This window comes from Lissotriton vulgaris, chromosome 3_1 (assembly GCF_964263255.1).
Source record: "Lissotriton vulgaris chromosome 3_1, aLisVul1.2, whole genome shotgun sequence".
Taxonomy (NCBI): domain Eukaryota; kingdom Metazoa; phylum Chordata; class Amphibia; order Caudata; family Salamandridae; genus Lissotriton; species Lissotriton vulgaris.
Window position 1 is genome coordinate 1079000225 of NC_141689.1, and position 26096 is coordinate 1079026320.

Here is a 26096-nt window from a genome sequence, read left to right on the forward strand (position 1 = left end):
TATGGGGGATGCAGTGGCGGTTTGAGTCTTTGGAGACCGTTCCAATCCACACAACAGCGGCAATGCATCGGTGCTGCTCGAAGATGAGCCGCTCAGCCTAGGAGATTAATTAGTTCTGCTTGGGGATGCATCGCTCAACAGTAGATGCATCGGTTCGGCTGGAGAAACATCTTAGGCCCACTTCTAAGGGTCCAGGACTGTGGTAGCATCACTTGGAAGGGTAGACTCACAGATGGCAGAGTCTACATGCAGAAGCAGGTTGGTTGGAAGTCTTATGTCCCTTGGGATTAAGCTTTCTGGGCACAGAGCATGTTGATTTGGCCCAGAATTAAGGCACATGTTAGCATTGTATATCATTTTATTTATTTCTTCCGTAAATCAATGGTGACACATTTGTAGGTTTGATTATTGAATGCATGGAAGTGGAGTTGAAAATACACTCAAGGATGGAAGTAGGGTGTGAGAATTACATTCATAAGTCTGGGATGGGGATTTGATAGGGAATGAATCTCTTAAAGATGCAACACTGGAGTAGTTAAACGACTTAAGTTGAATTTAGACCTTTATCAATCTTGTGGACATAATATGAGGGGCATCAATAAATGTACAATTTGCCAAGTACTATGGATACTAACAGTAAAAGATAAAATGTATTGAAATTTAAGTAGTAGCATTACAACTTTATAGTGTAAGGGTTTTGTAGAAACATGTTTATACTATCTTATCCATAAAATATTAGTCATATTTTCTAAAACCCAGTTTCTGATGCAGCAAGACACATGAATTGTGAAAGATGGCTTAAAGGATCAAACAGATCCTTCATGTCTGCTTCCCAAGCTGAGATGCTGACTCTGGTTTCCTCTCCCACCCGCACCGCATCCAAAGTAATTCCAACTGTGTGAATGTGCAAGGCAATTCTTCAGTGAGACCTCAACAATCGTCTAGATTGGGCATTTGCTTTGTTTTGGCAACTAAAGCCTATAGATGAAGGAATCATGGTCGGCCACAACACTTTCTGGTTGCCAAAGAAGCAGTAAATGTCACTCCTGTGAAACAGACCATTACAAGGAATGTTCCCTAATTCAGTTTAAAGGATGCTACAAACGTGGTGGAGATATTTCAGATCAATGTTCCTAGGACAAAAGAGGGCAAACCCACAAATTACACAACTTGTGCACGATTAACATCCCATAAGTATACCCCAAGCAGGGGGGGCGGAGCTAGCCAGCGTCGATGGCGGACGAGTGAGCCTTCGGCTCCTCGCCTTAGCCCCAGAAAAATCCTGCTAATTTATCCTTCGAAGTGTCCAATCTTCCATATTTGGCTCTACTACACTCACTGACACCCCAAGGCAACAATGGGTGGCTTCCAGACCCTGGCTGGCGAGTTCCTCCGAGTGGATTGAGGCGAGGATCTTTGGCGATCTGGCGGCGGCGGACTGGGCCTGACGCCGCGGACTATCCTGGAAAGCAGGCCGAGGACGTGCGGCCGCGGAGCACGGTAGAGGCGGTGTGGTGACCGGCCGGGCCGAAATCAAGCGTTTACTTGACCGGAGCGCCCCTCCCTTCTTGGCTGCCACCCCCCTTTGTGAACATTTGCCCTCGAACGAAGTGGGTCCTTGGTGGTGCGGAAGCTGAGCATTCGAACTACATAGTGGCGCCTCCGCAGCAACGGAGTGATCGCAGGCGCATATCAGCTCCGGTGTGTCCTGGAGTCCCCACGGCCCTTCACTACACCTGAGTGGTAGGTCCGGCGCCGAGACTTTTGCACTGATAGCGCCCGGTGACGAGTGCGGACTTTGCTAGAGTGGTTGGAGACTGTTGGACCAAACTAACGGGCGCCATCTTGGGTGCCTCGCGCCGCCAACACAGGCCCAGAGACCTCGGCGACCAGCAGCAGCAGATCGCCGTCAGGAGAGACTCGCACACTACCCTTGCCGACTGGAGGCAGTGAGGTGCTCATTGTTTCTGCGTTCGCCTGCTGCCAGAGAAGAACATGGGGAAGAACGACGCCACACAGGCAAAACTCTCCTTCGATCGGCGTCGACCGAAGGGAACGGATGCAACGGCCCCGGAGACATCCCCGAAGGGGGCCACTGCGACTGGCCCGGCGTCCACAGAGCTCCGGGACATGTTGGCTGCTATGGAAAAGGGCATACAGGACAGTATTGCGTCTGTTGGTTCTAAAATAGACGCACTGTCGTACCGCATGGACTGCATGGCGAAACGCGTCGATAAGCACGCGGAGCGCCTTGACATGGCGGAACGGCGTCTCATGGAGGCGGAGGAGGCGCAGACCGAATGGGACAAGGACAGAAAACAATTCGGTAGACTCCTTCAGGTAATTCGAGATAAGGCAGAGGATTTGGAGGCGCGCTCGGGCAGGTCCAATATCCGCATCACGGGAGTTGCGGAGACCACTCAGACCGGCAAAATGGAACTCTATGTAGAGAAACTGTTGAAGATTTTGCTTGGGGAGGAGGCCTTTTCCCCCATGTTTATCGTGGAACGGGCACACCGCACGCTGGGCCCACAACCGCAGCCGGGCGCGCCTCCTCGTCCCATCATCGCGAAGCTTCTCAATTACCGCGATAGGGACACTGCTTTGAGCCTGGCGAGAGACAAGGGTAAGCTGCAACATGAGGGCATGGACATCTCCCTTTACCCAGATTTCACGGCTAAAGTCCAGGAGGAACGGAGACAATTTGCGCCGTACAAAAAACAACTACGTATGCTGGGCCAGGACTACGCGATGCTGTACCCCGCCAAACTCCGCATCAACACAGGGGGGCATTCCTACTTTTTCACGGATCCCAGAGACCTTCAGAAGTCCTTGAAGGAATGGACTCGGGAGCGCAAGGAGGCTCGGAAGAACCAGGAAGACGATGCTGGTTCAGTCTCGCACATGGACGAGCAAGACTAGATGGGTCCTAATGGAGTATTTAGCTCTCCTCAACGTGGAGGGGACACTATTTCTCAAATGGAGGAGCTGAACCACCCCCTTGGAGGGCGGTAAGTCTGGATTGCACTTTGACTGTCAGTACTGTTTGATGGTGCAGCATACGAATCGAGTGGATTTGCGCTATGGCGGTTGTTGAAGAGGGGGGAAGCTAACGCTGCTTGGGGGTATGCACAGTCCAGTGTACAATGCTTGGGGGGTTGGTGGGATTGGGGAGCGCATTGGTGTGATTTACTATGGACACTGAACAAATAGCGGGGCCGGGCTGGAGAGCCGAACTGACTTTATGCGATTGAGCAGTTGGTGGTGCGGTTCCTTACAGGCGTGCTCTGCCCCGGTGCCTTTGGCTGAATGACTCCCTGGGGAGTCGAGTTTCGAAAAGACCTACAAATTGCTATTTTTGGGTTGATGGGGGTAGTTTTTGGGGCCTGTCTGACCTGGTTGGGGGTGGTCGGCTGTGGGTGGGTGGGGGAGCGGGTGGTGGGGTTGGCTACTGACGGAGGTTCTTGTTTCAATGGGTTTGGGGAATTTGAAATTGCTTTGAGTGGACTGCTCTGTGGATCTGTACCCGAATTGAAATGCCGGCTGGCTACAACGGGGAAATGTGTACTGCTGCGTTTTGTTCTCCCCATCCCTGGTGATACAATGGTTCAAATGTCCTTGCTATGTCGAATGCTGCTTTGAATGTTCCCACACATTCCCCACACACTCTGAAAATGATGACATGGAACGTGCGGGGCCTGAACGACTACCGCAAGTTGAGGAAGGTCCTTAGCTACCTACACAGACATCATGTTGATTTGGCATGATAATATGATGTTATTGCAGGAAACCCATTTGCCTATCAACAGTAGGATGTTACAGTCTCGTGGGTTGGCGGGACAATTTGTAGCGGCTGGCTTCACGACACATTCTCGGGGGGTATTAATCTGGGTCAGCCCTTCCTCACAATTGAAATTGATCCCGGTAATGGCAGATACGGAGGGTCGATATGTCCTGGCTAGGTGTGTGGGTAAGGGACTTGACCTGTTGATAGTTAACGTTTATGGCCCCAATTATGATAACCCTGAATTCTATGCTGCCCTGTCCGCACACTGTAGGTCTTATGCACAACCTGGGATGTTATGGGGAGGGGATTTTAACTTTGTCTTTGACCCTGAGAGGGATCGCTCCGCGGGCCCTGCTCGGCGCCCGGTGGCCTCCGCCGCCTACATGAGAGCTGAGCTGATCAAACTCGACCTGATAGATGTCTGGAGGGACAAACACCCCTCGAAGGGTGGCTTTACACACTATTCGGCCTACCATAACGTCCACACTAGAATAGATTATTGGTTGGCGACTCCTCCGGTCCTGAGCAGTATTGTCACTTGCGAGGTTCTCCCGCGCACCCTCTCGGACCACTCCCCCATTCTGTTGCATCTTTCCACTGCTAGGAAGGGTATACCGGCCTTCACCTGGAGGTTTCCCCCCTTCGCCCTGTTGGATGATGTCTTTCGGGGCGAACTGGCGGAAGATATTGAAAATTTCTTTGCTACTAATCTGGGCTCTGTTGATAACTTTTTCACGGTCTGGGAGACATTCAAGGTATTTATTAGAGGCATGGCTATGTCAAAACACTCCAGTATGCTGCGCACCATTAGGCGGGAGCTGACTGCATTAGAAGCTAAGCTGGCGGACCTGGAGAGCCGACAACTACTGGATCCTGGCACTGACAATGGCTCGGCGCTCACCCCTTTACTATCAGAGTATCAGTCACTAGCAGACAGGGAGATTCTCTATATGGGTAAATACGCCACGGCCCGGGTCTACGGGGAGGGAGATAGGCCGGGCGCCCTTCTGGCTCGTATGGTTAAGGGCTCTCGGAGACCTCTAGTGATAGATGAGTTGAGATCCCCAGAGGGTGACGTGGTCGCGGATGAGGAACAAATTCTATTGACTTTCAGACGCTACTATGCCAAACTTTACCAGTCCAAAACACAGGGCGTTGAGAGCGAAATGGACGATTACCTGGACCATATCGCCATGCCTTTCCTGCGGAATTCGGACAGGGAATTTTTGATGGCCCCCTTTCATGAGGACGAAATTTTGGAGGCCCTTGCCGGCATGAGAGCAGGTAGTGCACCGGGTTCCGACGGGCTCACGGTCGGCTTCTATAAGACCTACAAAGACATCTTGCTCCCACACCTGATCACCCTCTTCGACACGATCTGTGAGGACGGTGAGATGCCCCTCACCATGCGTGAGGCGTTGCTGGTCACTATACCGAAGCCGGGGAAACCCCCGGACCTCTGCAGTTCGTACAGGCCTCTTAGTCTGCTAAATGTGGACGCAAAGATTTACGCCAAAGTACTTGCCAATCGACTGGCTCTCTTGGTCCCGGAGCTGGTTGTCAGGATTCGGTCCGTGCAGAAATTTAACATACAACATACGCACGGTGCTGGGTACGATGCAACATGTCCGACAGGAGAACCGGGCGCTAGCGATATTCCTGGACATGGAGAAGGCATTCGACTCTGTCGATTGGCCTTTCATGATCAGAGTGCTGCGGAAGCTCAGCTTGGGCGAACCGTTTCTGCAGAGGATTGGGGCGCTGTACCACCGCCCGTCAGCCAGATTGAAATTGGGAGACAGGGTGTCGGAACCGATCTATATTGGTAGGGGAACTAGGCAGGGCTGCCCCCTATCGCCTTTACTCTATGCGCTGGTGGCGGAACCCCTAGCTTGTGCCATAAGGGAGTACCACAGTCTGGAGGGGATAAGCTTTCCCACCTACAAAATAGGGATATCGACGTACGCTGATGACACCTTGCTATACGTCCGAAACCCGGAGTCGAATCTGACCGCAGTTCTCCGGGAGGTGGTCCGCTTTGGCTCACTCTCAGGTCTACGGGTGAATTGGGACAAATCCATCGCTTTCCCTCTCACTCCAGTGACACATCCCTTCGACATGGAGTACCCTCTGAAGTGGTCCACAGACTCAGTCAGGTACTTGGGCATTCGACTGCACACTGACCCGGAGGTCCTGGTCCGGGATAACTATGGCGTAGCCTTCAATAAATTAGTCGATGATGTGGACACTTGGTGTAAACTCCCGCTATCCCTCCTAGGCAGGATCGCCATCATGAAAATGATCGTGCTGCCCCGGTTCCTGTTCCTTTTCATAAATATTCCAGTGGTGCTGTCGAAGTCCTTTTTTAGACAGCTCACACAAGTCTTGATCCGACTGGCCTGGGGCGGCAAACAACCTAGAGTACAGCGAGCGACACTTATTCTCCCCTGTGAGATGGGGGGTCTGGGGGCCCCGGACTTGGAGCGCTACTACCGAGTGGCGCAAGCTGCTCATCTACACTCATGGGTCCACGGCGACGCACGCACGCCGCATCTCATCTTAGAAAAACAGTTTGCGGACCCGCTCCCCTTGCCTGCCACGATCTGCCTTCCGGTGGATCGCTCTGGCCGACGGATGGATTCCCTTAAGGCAACCAACCATGCATGGCATGCCCTGGCGCGGGCTCGTGGCTGTACTATATTGTACTCCCCACTGATGCCGATAGACTGGGCGCTCTGGCTGGACCCCTTGGGTGAAAAGGGCGTCGTCGAGGCTCTTCGCTCTCTCGGAATCGCGAAAATGGAGGATTTGTTCACCGAGGGTACACTAAAAACCTGGGATCAGCTCACACCCACGGCATCGGGCCCCTCATTGCTTCAGAAATTCCAGTTTCACAGGCTCCGCTCGGCGTTCCGGGAGGTCCTGGGCTCTGCTATGGAGGAACCTGAGGAGGTTCCTGAACTGACCTATATCATTAAATCTAAAACACCTGCTAAATTAATCTCGCAAGTCAACAAGTTGGGAGTGACGCATCAGCGCTTGCCACACTCTAAAGCTAGAGCAGCATGGCAGGACGATCTGCAATCGCCCATCGATGACAATATGAGGTGATACTGCTGCTCCAGCACCCGCAAAATCTCCCTTAATGGCAGGCACAGGTTGGTGCATTTCAAGTTCCTTCAGCGGGTGTATTACACCCCTGAACGATTATATCGATATGGCCTCCGTCCCTCGGCGGAGTGTGAGCGTTGCCGAACGCCGGTTGCCGACTTTTTCCACATGGCATGGCTCTGCCCGGGGGTACATGCTTTTTGGGGGGAGGTATTTACTGAACTCGATCAGATATTGGGGGAGACACTGCCTCGAACACCAGAACTGGCGCTCCTAGGTTACTCTAAGCCACTCCCCCCATCTCTGCGTCGTCTGGTCGATATGGCATTGTTGATAGCCAGGAGAGTGGTGGCGGCCTGTTGAATGCGAGGGCCTCTCCCTGCCAAGACAAGGTGGACGAGGGATCTACAGTATTGCTGTACTCAAACAGAGCTGTACAGCGAATTGCTTCCGCCTAGGAGCAGACCGAAAAACTTCTGGGACCTCTACAAAGAACACTTCAAAAGGGAGAGGAAGTCGGTTCAGAAACCTCGGAGGTGGTAGACCTCCAGGACCAAGTATTGGAGTAGTGGGTTGGACACACATGGGTTTCTCCCCATGGGGCGAGGAGGGGAGGGGACGATGGGGTGGGTGTGGGTAGACTTGGAGTCCGAGGTCTCACGGAGGCGATGTGGGATGGCTACAGGGGGGACAATCATACAGGGGTTGGGGTTAGGACAGGGCGCACTGCAGACACACCATGTTTTACTCACGATTGGGAGGGTGTAGAAATTCCACAGACACACTCACGGGAGGGAGGGGGGAGTTGGGATGGGAGTTCGAGTGGTTTTCTTTGATCTTTTCCTCCACATAAGACCTTGCAACCGAGTTTACATCAGGAGATGGCCAGTTGTCGCACTGCACCACACGCTACCTCCGGAGAGGTATCATTATTAGTTATACTGGACTAGCGCCACTACATCACACCGCCGGGCCCCCGGGATGCCGGCTACTATGGCTGTGTACAGTTTTTATTTTCTCTTTGGCCACAATGTTATTGTGATATGTACTTCCATGCAATGTGAATTTGTAAGAGCTTCAGTGACGACAATGGCTTTGCTGTTAATAAAGGTCTTACAAACAAACAAAAAAAAGTATACCTCAAGCAGGATAGGGAATCCAAGAAGAAAATAAAACCTCTTGTAATCTACAGTGAAATTTTCTGAGGGTGAATGCAGTTGGCATGTGCATTTGTACTCGTTAGTCAAATAATTACTTTACCTCAGTCAGGATATCAGCAGGTACACCAGTTGCCATCAAGATGGTGCAGAGCTGCTGCAATAGGCCACACTGGAACATGGACTTCTGACAAGTACTTGTGGCACCGGGAGGATTCATAGGGGACACCAAAACCCGGACAAGCTGTACATAAAAATAGAAAAGAAATCTATTGAGTTACTGCTGGGCAGCAAACAAATTGCAATTCTGATCTTTTGTAAAGGGGTGATGAGAACATCAAAATTAACTTTTGAAATTATACAATGTAATAGATCGACTAAATGCATGTATAAATTAAACTTTAGAAATGTTTCTAGGCATGTGGGTAATTTTAGATTCCTGGTTCTTTCACCGGTTTAAGATATAAAACTATTCTAAAATAAAGCATACATTCTTCCCCAGGTATATCATGAAAGAGTAAGGCTTTCTATCTTGCACAGGGTGCCCACTACAGCATACAAACAACTACAAAGACATAAGATGGCTAACAACATTAGTGTCTGCTCATTCTAGAATCTGAAACCAACTCATTAAAATCCTCAGGACTGGGCCTCCCAAATGTGGCCATTACCTCCAACACTACAGAGCTTTCCTTCTAAATTGCTCCTCAGATTGCTGCAAATGGTCATAAATTTTCACAAACCTTCTTCAGTACAATTCTCATTTCAATACCATTAAACGCCAGTCTACACCATACAATTTGGCAACAACCCATCAAGTAAATAATGCACTGATTGCTGCAATCAACCCTATTTTTTCAGTTCATTATAAAAAGGCAGTATGTGGCATGAAATCAACGTGACAAAGGTTAGTGAAAGCACGAACGATTTCACACCATACAAGTGATTCACTTTCACAATCGTCACTGTGGCAACAGACAAGCTGTTAGTGAATTGAGTCAGGTTGCAGGCACTCCTCCCATCACCTTTTGAGTGTGTGATGAACAGCCCAAATTGGCGTAGCGTATGCCCAGGCATCAGTCACTTGATTGCATTGTTACAGGATCCAAGCCATACCTCACTGACTAGGCCTAATTATGCCAAAATCAGTGTGGGTTTGCTTGTGTGTTATATTCTGGAGGGTGCCTCAGAGGGGCTGTTCAGCTGGACTGTTCTTAAGACGAGTATAGTCAGTATAGATTTAGATGAGGAAAGACTCTGTCTAGAATGACACAGTTTACATTTCCAAGAAACTCAGTGTGTTAAAAAGTAAATGATTTTTTTTTTCTGCCCAAGGAGCAGTTGATCAGGTCCAATTCCACTCCACAAGTGAGTAAAAAACAGGCGAAATTCCTATGTCTCGATTTCCCTCCATGAATTTCACCCACCCCTTACTTACCAATATTTGTGAATTATTTTGTAACTTTCCTGCTAGGTAATAACACCAATTCCTAGTTACAGTAGATGGCAAAACAAGGGCTCTTTCCGGTATCATTGACTCCATTGCCTTTTTCTCATCATTGTAATAATTCCCAAGGTTTCTTCATAGTAAATTCATGACTTTTCACATTTCCACATTAAATTTTACCTTATTTTGGACCACTCTTGATAGATTCCACACCACTATCAGCTTTTTCCAAATGTTAGCTATAGCTGAAAACATTATTACATTATTATATATTTACCTTCAGTCCTCCTTCAATGTTATTGGTAACTGGAAGGAAAGGCGAGCATAAATACTGCTGCTTGTGACACCATTCAACAATAAGAACTCTATTTACCAATAGCCAATTGCTTGAGCACATCTTTATCAACAAATACAAACCAGGGCCCACTCTTCCAATATTACTGAGCTTGTTTATGAATGTCTTTTGTGTACAAATATATCCAACATCTTGAAGAACTGCAGGACCAAATATATCAATTTTCCTACACAATAAAGAAGAACTATATATCATATCTGTCAGGAATGATACCGGATTGTGTCTAGCTCCTATGACTTGATAAACAACTGTTATTTCCATTAATTTTCCCAAAGCCAAGAGCATGCATCCAAGCCCATGTTTGCTTCCGCACTGCTTCCACATGTGAGAATAACTTGAATATTCTTGAATAACGTTGTCAGTGGTACCACCAATACATTCAAGATGGAGTTAGTTATGCAGAATTGTTTTTTGGTCTTATTACATAAGGTTTGCCAACATTAGCATGGTTCTCTTTCATAAGCAGTCTTGTGGAGTTATTCCATCATATTACACATTTGCTATTTAAAAAATGAGCATCCATAAAATACTTCCTTTGCTAACATTACTTCATCTTACCTGCTGAATAGTTCACCTTTCTTATTGTCATCTTCAGTTAACATCTTCCTTCTCCCTTCAGTCTCAGAAGTCCATACCATAGTGTTTCCTCAGTAAGTTATGACTCGTTGGTTATCTATCAATGGTTTTTGTATTTCTTTCATACTTTGATTAAAAGGCCTTACATATACACATATGCTTTGTAGTTAACTTGCAACCAAACAAATATATAATTTACAACCTACCTGCAGCATGAGATGAAGATTAGTTACTTTCTGCGCAGACCATCCAGAGTTGTCATCTCCCACCTCAAACCAAGCTTTCATTCGTTGGATATAGGAGCCCTCTTTAAAGAAGTTTTGGTTGGAATTGTTGTTTTTCAATAAATTCAGTAATAAAAGCAGGCAGTCCTCCACCACTATACCTGAAAGGTCAGACAGTCGTATTAACTTTGCATATGCCGGTACCATCTTCAATAAAGTCCAGAAATTAAACAATTTGTCTACATGTACTAAGGAGGATGCACTTAGAAACAACTGAATCAAAAAAACCATGCTTCTCAAAAAGACACAAATATTTTTGTGTAAACAAGGCATGAAACATGGTTCAAACAAAAAGGCTCTTCCTCAACAGGTCAAAAAAGAGAAATCAACACGCAAAATAGAAGAGTCCGGCACTGCACAGATACATTTTGCCTATTCTCTCAATTTGCATATGAGAGTTGCTGGCAGTGTTGGAATAGGGTGAGTGCAAAGCATTTCCTTATGGCCCTGGATATCCAGCTTACCAAGCAGTATTGTGGGTGGGTACTTAATTTGGCTAGCATCAACAATACTATTGCAGTGCAAATGAACAACATTACTGTCTCTGTGCACTTGACTAATGAGCAAGGAAGAGGAGCCATAAATTACTCCATGTAACAGTTGAAATTCAAAGTTAGAAATTCAGATACAGTATGACCCAGTTTACAATACTTAATAATATGAATGGGACAAAGAGGAGATGGAGGTAGTTTATTTTGAGTCACAATGTCAATCAACAAGCATTTCTAGCTCCTTAAAGATGTTTGCTAGATTTGCTTTTTGTTTATTTTAGCCAGACTCACTTAAGGAATGTCAGAAGTTTCCTAAAGTGTCAGGCCTCTGACCTGTACAATGACCCCCTCAGGAATGCTTTGATTTTGTCCAAGTCCTTGATGTGGACCAGCTCCAGGTACCAAGCTGAACAAATACATGGGCAGAAACCTCAGCTGCCGAGTTCCCAGTCCTAAAAAATACACCAAACATCTTAAGCTAAAAATCAACCCCTCTAGCACTCTACGCTGATGGTCTAGTAAACTTACACATCCTGTCTTGAGACCAGCATTGCCTTGACAGAACACTTAAAAGATTGTCTCTGTCTTGGCATAAAAATCTAAAACTGAGAAATCCAGATGATGATTTGGAACTCAAATACTAATCTGCTTGTTAAAAACAAAAAAGGCAGGTATCTTGGGATTGATCAAGTTTCCTTGAACCATATAATTATAAATAAATTTATACAGTGTTAGACTTTGTGCATCATGAACAGTTCCTTTTAGAACAAAGATTCACTATTGCTTCAATAAAAAGGTCCCTCACTACCAGCCATGACAACATGGTAATGTGCATTTGCCATTGTAAAAACAATTACCAGTGTTTCCAGTCTAACATATGGAGTACAGATTCCTGCACATTTGTGGATCATAATAATGGAACTTCCTGACCAAGATCATAAGGGATACTGAGCCCTTTCAAACACTCAAGCAACACCATACTGAGCCATCACAATTACTTTTTTATTTGAGAATATATTCCGAGAGAAATGCAATAAAGTAATGGAAGCTCAATAGCAACAAAGTGGAGCCATAGAGGGCGTTGTCTTGTATGGAAAAAGCTCTCTAAGACACTAAGTGGTGACTATCATCACCTAATATTCAGCTCAAATACTTTTCTTGTCAACGTAAGCAGACTATGTTGCTGCTGGCTTTTAGGTTGAGAAGGGGTCTTCAAATTGGTTGGGAGCTAAGATAGGTTAAGATCCATATCTCAGACTAGACGGTATTGGAGACTATGCCACAGAAATCAGGAGACAAACCAAAATCTCTTCTTATGTAAAGTACAAGCCAGAACAGGATTCCACTTTACTGGACGTCTTATGAAATTAGGCTTGATTGAAGGCATTGTAGAGGAGGGAGTGACGATTCTTGGAAAATTAAATGGCCACCAGTGGAGGCCTTTCAAGATTAAAATACTTTCAGCTGTTTGTGTCGCGTGCAACAAGTAATATTAAGTAAATATATAACTAACTCACAAGGTCTTGAGAAGAATTGAACTGTGGCAGAAGAACTGCAAAGAACGAAATACTGTGTGGTATATCCTACTTTTTAAGCTCTTTTGAAGCACAGCATCAGGAAAGATTGCTTGAAACTTTTGAAAGGAGGCAATTGACTGAACTACTATACAAAACATCACTTAAAAATGTTTTTTCTTTAAATCTGGTGTGTTTGCCACGGTGAAACCGATATCTCTCACTGGAGCAGAGCGTGGCCTAATAATCCGGGGGAATCAAAGAGATGAAATCTTGAACTAATATTGAACTAACGGGAGAAAAAGGAAAGAGCTCTTTCTGTGCACTTCCTCAAAATCAATGTGCAATAGAAATATAAGCTATGTTGGCCTCTACGGAGAGTGGACTGCTTAGAAGATACAGGTCATTGACTGTAGTTGTGCAATAATGTGAATGTGCTACTAAACACGCTCTACTGTTTTACCTATTGGTATATTAATACTGTTCTTAATATACAAAAATATTGGAAATTCTCAGCCTAACAATGGGAATGATCCCAGCATGTGAATCTATGAAAGACAGATGCTAAATAAGTCAAGGAAACTTCAAGGGCAACTAGAGAGGAGGATTTGGACTTCCCTCATAACAAGGAGGGTCATGAAGGAAGTAGGCTCACCCTCAGCACTTATTTGAATGAGAGGAGTTTAAGCTGCTACCAAATGTTATCTTGCTTTACATACCGATTCCAAATGAACTGGTTGTGGGACAGGCAGTTGAGCTGCCCCACAAAGGTCCTTTGTGGTAGCCAAGCTCAGTCCACTGGCACAAAGTCGGGTTGATGCATAAGGAATGTCTATTGAAAAACTCAGATGCAGAGAACCATGTTGTCTATGGCTTGTATTGAGACATGGGATTTACGATATTCCTGTTAAGTCTTCTAAAAGGCGCAAAATCTTGAACTGTATGCAGAGTAAGAGTTTGTGCATCATGAAAAGTTCCTTTTAGAACACTGAGTCAATAGTGCTTCAATGCCAGGTCACTTACTACAAGCCATGGACAAAATGGCAATTTGCATCTCCCACTGCAATAAAAAATTACCAGTGTTTCAAGTCAAAAATATAGAGAACATATTACTCAATTTTTATAGATCATAATACTGGAACTTCCTGTCCACGATTCAAAGGGAAATGGAGCCCTTTGAAACATTCAAGCAATACCAAACTGAGTCGTCACAATTAATCAGTCTAGAGCTGGTTGCAGATCATGTTGAGTGGACTGCAGTTTTTCATCTGAATAATTATGTATTTATGTGGTGCATGTTTGTTTCAGTCAGTGCTTGAAAATGGCAAAAGGGCAGTCCTAAGCACTTCATAACAAACAATAAAACAAATGGTTTGGCAAGAATAGTCAATGTGAGTTTAATTTGTATAGTAATCAAGGATGCAGACCCTTCTGAAAAATCTGGAAATTTGTTGTACTTTTGGACAGTTTATAGCCTGGATGATAAGTGAAAATCTACTGTTCACTCAATCATTGTGTAATAAGTTTCTAAAACTTGGAAGCCCCTCACATTTTCAGTAAGTTGACAAATTCATTAAAATAAATTTTGAATGAGTCATTCAACAGAGATATCTAAGGAAATCAGGCAGAACTTTCTGTTCCACTGACCTAGAGATATTATTGTTTAATTTCATTTTGTTTTATCCATTGAGTGCTTTACACCTAAAGTGCTGTACTCTGTTCAGCTGAGGAGCTAGGGTTATGAATCTAAGAAATGAGTCTAAGATTGTTTGAAAATGCCAATCTTTGCCTACAATTAACTTTATGATCTTTACAACTTGTAATCTAGCAGTTTTAGCACAAACCTTACAGGGCACAAACTGATTATTAGCCAGATCTGTAATTTCTTGCACCATGTCCTTTACATAAGCAACTTGGGCATTCAGCAAATATGTTTGTGCATATAATACCTCCATCACTGTTGCCCTCATCCGTTACGATGTCCAATAGTCTCTCAAAAGCGTTTTCAAAAGCAACAATTTTTTGAATTGCTGCATTACTTCTTGTGAGCTGCTGAAGCAACAAAAGTCCCTAAGGAAGAAAAAACGCAGATGTTAACATGTTTCTCAAAAAAGAAAAAACACAGTTATGGCAATAACATCTTCAATCTTATTAATAATGGTTGAAAAGCCCCGACCATAAAAAACAGAGGGCAAAGCATTTTAATTTGTCTTTCACAAATGTAGGATCCAGAGAGTGCATGAGAACCTCCGACTGCATACTCTTATGCCTTAATGTCTGACATGCTGAAGTTTAAAATCCTGCCTTAAAAACACATAGGTGTGGCTTTTATGAGGCGATTGATCATGCATTCTACCCTTAATGGAAGGCAGTACAGAAAGGAATAGAAATTGACTGTTCTGTAATGTTATTACTCTGAGCAATAATGACTGCACTTGTTGTGACCATATAGAACTACCTGCATGCACCGCCTAAGCATAAGAACATTCCAAAGAGGCTTTAAACGTGTATTAGTGTAGGAAGCTGGCTCTTTATATAGTGGACCAAAAAGAAGAGTCCAGGTAAACCACTGCTGGTTTACAGAGGTACAAATGATAACCCAAATGCTCTCTTTTGTGATAGTCTGGTGCGTGCAGTTAGTCTTATCAGAGGGCAGTATTAAGCATTTGTTGACACACACACATGCAATAAATGAAACACACACAAGAATACATCCGAGACCAATTTAGAAAAATAACTATTCTTTTGATACTGAGAACTTCGTTATCAAGTAAGTATTTTTTTTAACATTGATTTTAGCAGGTATGTAAAATGTTCACTTAAATGGATGTGAACGGGCCGCGTCCCCTACCTCGCCAAAGCCGCTTCTTCCCTCAAAGTCCCGGACCTCGCCATCCGATCCTGTGGCGTCCCTAGCAAGCCGGACTCCACCCTTCTCCCCTTCTTTGCAGGAACCAATCGCGACAAACGGAAACCCGGAAGGACTCCCCAGTAACCCCGGAAGTCCCTCCCCCAACCTGGAGGCGGAGTGCGGAAAAGCCGGAACCGAAGACAGCAGTTTGTTCAAGGAGTTGGACTCGTGGCAGGAGACGGCTTGCGGTGAACCTGAGGAGAAGAGCGGTGAAGCAGAAGAAGACGAGGAAGTCTGGACTGAGAACTGGTTGAGTCCGGTGGAGGAGGCCGGAGAGCGGCCGCAACTCGCGGGAGAGTTGCGGCGGGGCACGCGAGTAACGACCCCCTTGTATATTACGAGTGTAAATAGCAGTATCATAAATAGGCACGCCCTCACCTTGCACCCAGCACTGTATATAGTGTATAGTACCTGTTTTCAGTCACGCGCACAACTGTATATAATACCCCCGCACTTGCCCGTCACTCCGTCACCCTTCTGCCCTCCTAATCTACCTCTTTCCCCCTCTTGACCCGTCCCCTGGTTTCCTCACGTTCTGTTCAAATCCCGCACCCCCTGGTGAAGGTATACGGCACCGACGCATCCTAGCTAGTCGGGTTAACAGCCCTTTTTCTCTCTCTCCTTCCCATACCTCCGAGGGACCATCATCCCGGTGACCAGCCGACTAGACCCCGGTGGAAGAAGCCCCAACCCGACTTCCGGCCAAGAATCACCCCTTCTCGAGGAACCATTGTCTCGACGTCTGGCCTAGCACCACTTCAAGACCCTTCTTCTCTGCATTACGCTGCTCTCTTCCCCCCTCCTCCGAACTATTACTGAACCCTTTATATTGACAATAAAACCGGCTCAGAGAGAGCCCACTATATACGGCCTCCACGCCTGTTATTCCGGTCCGCGTACACCCCACGATTACAATGAATCTTTAAGCACAATAATTTCACCATGGTAGAAAAGGCAAGTATAGCGTACAGTTATTTGAGTTTGGTTGCTGGGGGTCTCCTTCTGGACTTAGGATCATAGGGGGCCAAGGTCCAAAGTACCACTAGCAATTTCTCATTATCTGCCCTGGGACATCCCGTTGCAGAGGTGCTGGTCAGGTTGGTAGCTGTGCGTGCCATGCCGGTAGAAGGAAGGAGGGGCACCTAGAAACAAGCTGCAGAGTGGGATTTGGGGACAAATCTGGAAGCTTCCAATGGGGGGCTCGGGTCACAAGTGTCTAGGGGGCAAAGTCGGTTCATCTGTACCAGGGCAGGGGCGTTCGGGTACAGAGTGGAAAGATCGGCTGGGCTCTGTGCACCTTGGAACCTTGCAGTCGTCGGTTTTGCTGGGTGAGGGTGTAAAATCAGGACGGCAGGGCCACTCTCAAAGTGGGTCTCTGCGGTTCGGACTTCCCTCAAAAGCTGCTTTGTCTTTGAGTCCCACATGGACTTTCACAGTCTCTGCTTGTAGCAAGGAATCCCATACACCGGGTATTGGTCAAGTGCGGCTCCATCCAGTCTTGGTGTCCTCTTGCTCGGTGGGGGTACAGATCAGACCTTCAGGAGCACAGGATCCTCTTCCTGGGGGGCTGCTGCGTCGGGCTGCCTCGGTAGCCACAACATGTTAAAACAGACGTTGTGTTTCGGGGCCTGTGGGCTGCAGGGGGTTGTGCCTCTACTCTCTGGGCGATCGCTTGCCTTTTTGTGCAGGACTGGCAGTCCCCCTGGGTGCCTGGAAGCTGGTCAGCTGCGGGGAGGGTCACTGGGTCGAGATTGTCGATACCTATTGTGGCAGGCAGGGCTTGGCGCCAAAAGTCCACAGCAGTTTCCAGTTCTCTCTTTTTTTTGCGGCTCTCAGTGTCCTTCTCTTCTTGATCCGACTAATTGGAGTCACTTGTGTAAGGGGTGCCACCTAAATACTCAATTTAGGGAGGAGTCACAGGTAGAAGTCAATTTCCTTTACCTTCAAGGTGTCTATGCCCTTGACATAACTACTTCCTGTGGGAAGTGGGCATAACCCTGACACAGAGAGCCTTATTCCACCAAACTCAAGATGGTGGAATTCTACAAGTCGTGTCCAAATCATATAGCACACCTTCAGCTGCTACTAGCCTGAGAGGAGGGCACTCTTCTTAACTAGCTAATTTTCCCACCTAATGCCAAACAGGGCAGGGGTGGCATTTCCCCAGTCTGGGGAAGCCTAGGTCACATATCAAAGGCGGTGGAGGCCTTTGAAGACTCCTGCCTTGATATTCTGATCACTTAGCCCCATCCTGCTTTGAGAAGGTGACAATACCTCCGGCCGGAGCAGGCTTTGGTTTTGCGCTCAGAGAGCGCTGGCTCACCTGCAAAGGGTCAGAAATTTGACTGTGGTGGAAGGCTAGTCTGCACCAGTCAGCCAGCACAATAGTAGTAGGTAGGTTTTCAGGTGGTACCTCTAAGGTGCCACTGGGTGCACATATTAATAAATCCATCACTGGAATAAACGTGGGTTTATTAATATGAGATGTTTGTTATAAAACATCTCTAGTTTCAGTGAAGGCATCAAGTACTGGGGAACTCATAACCATCAGTGTTCAGCACATGTTCCTCAAATGTCTTACCTGGCCACTTGAAATATCGAAGAATCCACTTAGACCTCACAGGAGCATATATGCTCATGCCGATATTGCAACACATGTATTATAGTGCACCCTGCCTTAAGGCTGAAAGGCCAGCTGTATGGAGGCTTACCTATACTGCATGCAGTGTCAAAAGGCATGGCCAAGGATGTGTGCCATGTCGTGTCTTCACTATTCGCTGCACCAAGGCACACAGCCTGCAATTGTAGTTGGAATGTTGATGCTGAGGAGTACCTTACACTAGCACAATACATGCTGTAGCACTTAGCCGCCCTGCCCTAGGTACCAGGGGTACCATTCACTAGGGACTTAAAAGAGTTGACAAAGGTATTGACAATTGTGGAACCAATTGTACAGTTTTAGGGCAAGAGATCTGGCACTAGGGACCTGTATCGCAATAACCCAGTGCACTTCTGTCGAAATTGCATCCGATACAAGGTAAAAAGTGGAGGTGACCATGTCAAAAAGAGGCACTTTCCTACAATTAGTACATCATATTTCACTTCAATAGTTTCATTCAACAACTCCCCAACCCTATCTCAAAATGGTGAATAAAACTCACAACAACAAAGGGAAGAATGGAAGTGCAATAAAGTACAGTAAAGATTTAGATAAAGCTTACATTTGCATATTAGTGGTTTTATTTTGGTTACCCACTTCAAACTACGGTCTGTAGAATCTTTCATGGTGACGCTTAAAAATTTACGTATTCGAAAACAGTGACACAAATCAATGGAGGATACGAAATGTAGTAAGTATTCGAATTGTCACAGAAAAAATTAAATTAGGTCATGCTAGACCAAATGTCATTTTAGAGCATTTCCTAAAATGTAACTAGCCTGATGAAAACAGTGACTAGTAGTTTGAATTTGGCAAAGTGAGTTCCAACATGCGGGTATAGTTTGCAAATTGACAGCAAAAAAAAAGCACTGCGCCAACCACCTACAAATATAGTCTCTTTGCAGAACCCCCAAAGTAGTCTAATCAAAAGCCACTAGGTTATCATCATCAGTGGCCTAATTCTCTATCAATAGAAATAAATGCCAAGTCCTCATACTACGCACTGTTGTAGCATTCTGTCATAGGGCACCGCCTGAGGAAAAACAGAGGAAGAGTCGCAGAATCTTTAACACGGAAGAAACACATCATAATTTTTGGAGGGAGGGTGAATACAGCCTAGTGTCAGGACCTAGAGAGAAGCCTCATACACATGCATGCACCTTCGCACCAGGCACTCCAAGTGTTTAAACATAAGTTGTGGGTTTTTATAAGTTCCCTAAGACGAAGGAATCTTATAGGAGTCACTGGGTGCTGGTTCAGCAGGTTCGGGCATATGTAGACCTTGCAAGGTGGACTGGCAGTGGCCTCAAATGATGAGTGAGCTGGAAAACTAGTCTCTTCACTGTGTAGGTGAAAAGGTGGCTACTGTCCTTATTTCTGCAGACATTCAATTTCTTATTCTGTTAATTTGTAGTAGCCATTTAGCATTTTTGAAAATCAGAGCATGACCTGCTTGGATCTACTCCAAGTTCAATATTTTACTGATTCTGACAAGCCTTGCTTTTTGTGCGTTCTCGTACCTGCAATTCGCTTATTTGCATACGTTCCTATCCTTCCTTTACACTCCACTTACCCAGCTTGAGCTGACACAGCCATTAGCATGTCAGTTTCCCTTTTGAGCCATGGGTCCCTGAGCTCCAGAATGTACTGACCAATTTGGCCATCTCCACTCCTTAACATCTGTGTTATTTCTCCCTTCTTAACCCCTTCTGGTGTTTGGGGATAAAGGCCTTTGTCAGACCTCTGTTTATTTTCCCCTTCCCTTAACACCTTAAGAGCGTCGAACGTTCAGCGCCCAGTGCTGAACGTTCGACAAACGTATGCTGGCCCGTCGGCCAACGGTCGTGCGCAGCACTGGCAAGGTAGTGCTCGCGACGACCGTTGGCTGACGGCAGCACTTATGGTGTTAAAACTTTATCCGATTTACAGTCCTTTGCAGCTGACTCAGTTTTCTTGAGTTTGATGTCAGCTGTACATACTGCTTTGCTAAGGCGAATCTCTTACCTAGGGCCTAGAAGAATTTTGCAAACCTCTGCAGATTTCTTTGTGTTATCATCCCTATTTTCCACATGGAAACAAAGTTGATATTAGTCTCTGTGACATGCCATTTATTTATTTTGCCTGTCAACCTTTTTCACAGTTTTGGATTCTCATTTTTCAAACCACCATTGCTGCAGCAGGAAGAGGGAAGACAAGGAGTTACCTTAACATAGAGAGATCAAACGAAAGGCAACGGATGGAACATAAAATTTGCTATAGGCTATTTGATTTTTTGAAGCAGCCACAACCGTTCGATCAGGTCTATAAATCCTAGGGCTCCTTTCTACTTTTACTCCAATTCCTAGAAGTGAAAGTAATGAGTCACTGATAACCGCAATACTGAAGTCCTTAAGTTTAGCAGTTCTACACATTTGTCATTTCCTTGAATATATGTTTTTATAATAAATGTTAAAATTTGTAAAATGTGGTTATCAGCAGGATCCACCAAAATTGATTAACATCATCACAGCATGTCTGATGTTGTTTGCCATGTCATTGCATACAGCTGAGAACTGTGATTGGACTGCCTGAACTACAACTCCAGATCTGGCACCCAAATCATATGTACACTGCAGGTTTTCCACATTACCTTGCTTTTTTGTGTGCCCATATTATAGTTTTCAACACATATTTTAGCTTTTTAAGAAGATTACGTGAGATAGGATTTGTAATGCATTAGAAAAGGTACAGACATTACAGATGTACCAACATCTTTGCAATCACTATCCTGCCTGTCTTTGATAAAGGGAGTGTCAGCTAGCAGTCTGTAATCCTCAGTATTTCCGTTAGTAACCATTAGGAGAAGGAGTAGTTTTAACCACCTAACCTCTGAGTTTGTCACTGCAATGCCCAAATACTTGAATGAATCAGGATTCCGGGGAACAAACATTTGTGGCAGCCCATCATGGGAGTATGTTACAGCACTCCCTATAAATAGATGGTGGACGTCTGTTTGCTAACAGTGAGCCCTGTCGGTCTCTTGAACTGTTTTAGCTTATCCAACAACTCCCCAAGGGAATTTTTGGGATCAGTCCAGTATACTCTCGACTCCAGGTTGGAATTGCCCATGCATCCAACACATAACGTAGTCTACAAGCCAAGGATTGCACAGCAAGGGTAAACAGCAGAGGCAACCGAGGACACCCCAGTCTACTGCCTCTCTGGAGCCCCTGTTCCACTGATATGTCAACATTATTAGTTCTAAACTTAGCCAATGGCTTTGTGTACAGCATCTAGACCATCTGAATTTAGCAGGGTCCAAAATGAATCTTTCTTAGCATTGCAAATAAGTACTCACAACTTGCCATATCAAAGGTCTTTTACGTGCCTCATGACACTAACCCATGTCAGTATCACTACTTCAGGCTTCACTTAGGACGTTGCCTGATGTTTAGTGCCATTCATTTGTCCGAAATGAAGCTACATTGATCCATGTGTACTATGTACTTAACCAGCCCATTCAACCTTTTGGATAGTATTTTACCCAGTATTTTGTGGTCAACGTATACCACTGACTAAAGTCTGCTGCTCTGCAATCCAGTGAGTCTTTGCCCAGTTTTAAGCAATACAAAGACTATTGTTTTTCTTACTGACTTGAGGAGTTTTGCCTTCTCAATCGATTCTTGGTATACAAGCAGCAGCTTTTATGACAATTTCATGTATCGCTGAAACTATTTTGTTGGTAGGCCATAATGGCCTGGTGTTTTGGAGGTTTTTGTTCGCTTTGTCCACTTTCATTTCTGATGCTGTGTTATTTCCAATTGGCTACACTGGTCCTGAATCTGTTTCTTTAGCGTCTGAATATCTTCTACAGAATACTCTAAATCATCAATGGGGTCCTTTGGCTGCGTATTATTGCTTATAATAGTTCTGGAAGATTGTATTAATACATTATTGGGTATTTACAACATATCCTTGGTTGTACCTAATAGCAGCGATAGTGGACAGGGCTTTCTTACGTTCCAAAAGCCATGCTAGTAACCTACCAGGTCTATCCATATCTCTATTTAACAGTTGCCTGTATTGTGTGCTACATTTCATTTCCTTGTCAGCAGTGTGTTATGCGGTGTAATCTATTAAGTGCTGCTGTTTAAGTACTCAAGTTGTTTCTCAGCGTTCTCTGTTTTTTTCTTTTTATAGGCCACATTAGATTTTACCAGTCCTCTCAACACCACCTTCATTGAGTTCCATTCTGTTCTTCCCACACCTGCTGGGTTTTCATTTTGCTCACTGTATTGTGGTAATCCCTCTCGAACAGTCAGTATAAGTGTACTGCCTAGTAGTATAGCCACTGGCAACCTCCCTGCAGGTACCGCCATCTTGTATTTCTGAGAGTGATTACCGAACATGAGAGGAGAACGACTAAGATTCTACTGATGTATACGATATCCTGTACTCTAGCTGAGATTATTCTATCGACTAGTTCATAATCCAGTCTTGAATGTTCACTGGATGCTTGGGCATGATGGGAGTAAGCCCTAGTATGTGGGGTCTGAGCTTTCCATACAACTGTAAATCTAGATTGGTAGTGACTTGCCCAAGCGACAACACCATCCTTTGATTATATTATTATTGTCCATAATGCCATCCAGTACACAATTAAGAGCGCCTAGCCAGATCTACCTTTTGACCTATTATTCGAGATAACTTGTTTGTATTTGGTGAATATATACCTATTATGGTCAAATATCTACAGTTGACCACTTTCAATCACATAGTGTCCCAATCTCTGTTTTGTTCGAGGTGCTATCCTGATTCCCACCCCTCTGGAATGTCAACTGTATCCTGTATGATGGAATCTATCTCTCCATTTACGTTTTAACTTGTAAACCTCTTATGGTTTAAATAGGTCTCTTGGACACATGCTGAATGTACTCCCTGCCTACGGAGCTATGATCTCACCCGGTCTCTTACTACAATCAATAGCAGAGTCACATTCCAGGTCAGCAATACTATTATACCAGACATTGTTGTCCACCGAACAGTTCCGTTTCATTAATCCATAGCACATCAATCGAATCTAAGTAACCTTCACAGTTCAGGTACTGAATTCCAAGGCAGAACATCAAAATGAGCACCTGAACTTTGTGAGTTGAATTCAAGCATGCAAGATCAGTGACCCCTTCACCGTTCAATCTCCCTACTCACAACATGTATGGTGCTGTGTTAGACTTGACATATTTTGCCGTGTTTCCCCTGTCTCTTTGCTTTCTGACCTCCTGGTTTTGACTGTTTTTGCTGGTTTAGTGTCTCTGCGCACTTTCTCACTACAGTTCAGCGTTAAAGTGCAAGTGCTCCTTTTGTAAATTGTGTTATGGATTGGTGTTTCCATGATTGGCATATTGGATTTACTGGTAAGGCCCTAGTAAAGTGCACCGAGGGTGCCAGGGCCTGTAAATCCAATGCTACTGTGGGCTCGCAGCAAGGGTTGCGCCTCCCACAGAAGTAGCAGGTAAAAAGGTAACTCAGACCTGCCACCGCAGAGTCTGCACGCAGTTTGTAACTGCCATGTCGACTTGGCAGGCCTTAAAACTTCCCTTTTCTACATGTTAGTCAGCCCTAAGGTAGGCCCAAAGTACTGCTGCGGGCAGGGTGCAGTGTATGTGAAAAGTAGGACAGGCCCTGGTGTATGTGGCATGCCCTGATAGTGAATTATTGTCAATTTCGTTTTTCACTATTGCAAGGCTACCTGTTCCCCTAGGACAGAATGGGGAGTTGGTTTATAACATCTTATAAACATAACTGGCCCTGGGAACTAGGTAGAAAAATAAAATTTAGTATTTCAGAACTCAGACTATAAAGATGCATCTTTTAGTGAAGGTGACTTTTACATTCATGTAGAGCTGCAGAGCTGCACACAGTGCATAGATCACCACCTAGAGTTGGGCCCGAATGTTTGCAGTTTGTTGTTGCCTTGAAAAGTTCTTTGGAAGTCATGAGATAGGGGACTCCTCCTTTGGACCACATTGTGCATGGGCATAGGCTCCATCCCCAGATTGTATTTTGTTTCCATTAGGGAAATGATGGAGCTTTGCAAGAAGTATGCCCATGTAATTTGTATCTAATTAAGATAATACTGGAACAGACAAGGGTAGCTGGGGAGGCGGGTAGGCGTGTGCAACTCTGCAGTTCTACATGCCAAGAACAGATGCATACTGGTAAGTAGCATTTTCCGTTCGAGGCATATGAGCTGCAGATTGCACACTGTGCATAGATTGTATAGCAGTACCCACTCTTAGCGGCGACCACCCCTATCTGTTGCAGTAGTTTGGAATAATGTTTTGAGAACAGCCTGGCCGACATTAGCTTGTTGCTTGGTTTGCACATCTACACAATAGTGTTTTGTGAATGTGTGTGGTGTAGCCCATGTAGCTGCACTGCAGATGTCATCTAGGGGAATGTTCCCTAAAAATGGCATAGAAGCCTCTATTTTTCTTGTAGAGTGGGCTTTAAGAGGAACAAATAACGTACGTTTAGCTTTGTGCTAACAAATCTGTATGCATTTGACAATCCATCTAGCTATCCCAGATTTTGAAATGGGATTACCTTTGTATGGTGGTGAGAAAGACACAAAAAGTTGTTTTGTCTTACGAAAGGGTTGTGTCCTCTCTATGTAGTATAGCAATGCTCTTTTGACATCTAGTGTGGGAAGAGCTCTTTCTACTACTGTCTGTGGTTGCGAGAAGATAACGGGCAGTTCCAAAGATTGATTGAGATGGAAGGGAGAAATTACTTTGGGCAAGAATTTTGTACGCAGAACTACCTTATTGTGATGCATTTGCAAGAAGGGTTCTTGAATGGCCAGTGCTTGCAGTTCACTAACTCTCCGCACAGAAGTAATAGCTACTAGGAAGGCAACCTTCCACGTTAAGAATTGTAGTTCACATTTGTGTAAGGGTTCGAAGGGAGGTCCCATTAACCGTGTGAGAACAACGTTTAAATTCCACACAAGTGAAGGTGGTACTCTGGGAGGAATTATTCTTTTAAGGCCTTCCATAAAGGCTTTAATGGCAGGCACTCTGAATAGAGATAGAGATAGCTGGTGTCTGTTTTGCAGATATGCTGCTATTGCAGCAAGATGTAGCCTAATAGACGTATAGGCTAAGTTACATCTTTGGAGATGCAGTAAGTATTCAATTAATATTGTTGTTGTGACAATATATTACAAATCGTTTCTACTTGGCTGCATAACATGCCCTAGTGGTTGGACGTCTAGCTTCTTTTATGACATTCATGCAGTCAGGAGGAAGGTTCAGATATCCAAATTCTAAGATTTCAAGGACCAGATCGAAAGGTTGAGCTGAGTTGGGTATGGGTGTCTGATTTCTCAACGGTTCTGTGTTAAGAGGTGTGGATAGAAGTGCAATTTTTGGTGCGGTACTACAGACAGTTGTAGCAGTGTGGTGTACCACGGCTGTCTGGCCCATGTTGGAGCAACTAGGATGAGGGTGAGAGAATGCTGCTGTAGTTTGCGTCCTACTAGAGGCATGAGTGGTAGAGGTGGAAAAGCGTACGCAAATCTGTGTGACCAGTTCATCCATATCGCATTGCCTTTGGACAGTGCGTGTGGATATCTGGCGGCGAAGCTTGGGAATCTGGCGTTTTCGTGGGTGGCAAATAGATCTATCTGAGGTTGTCCCCACATCTGAAAGAATGGCTTAAGAACTCGCATATGAAGTTCCCACTCGTGGGTCTGTTGTGTTTGACGACTTAACAGATCCGCTATGGTATTTTGTACTCCTGGAACATGCTGGGCTAGAAGGAA

The 26096-nt window shown here is 45.2% G+C and overlaps 1 protein-coding gene across 6 annotated transcripts in view; it reads right to left on the reverse strand.

The window, feature by feature from the left end:
- The window catches only part of USO1 (USO1 vesicle transport factor), a 682652-nt gene that overhangs the window by 230162 nt on the left and 426394 nt on the right, over positions 1-26096 (reverse strand). For all 6 annotated transcript variants that reach the window (XM_086961508.1, XM_086961506.1, XM_086961505.1 and 3 more), the window contains 3 exons: positions 14672-14792; positions 10640-10818; positions 8159-8299 (listed from right to left, as the gene is read on the reverse strand). In XM_086961508.1, the coding sequence (XP_086817634.1) occupies positions 8159-8299; positions 10640-10818; positions 14672-14792 (441 nt within the window). The remainder of the gene's footprint in view (positions 1-8158; positions 8300-10639; positions 10819-14671; positions 14793-26096) is intronic.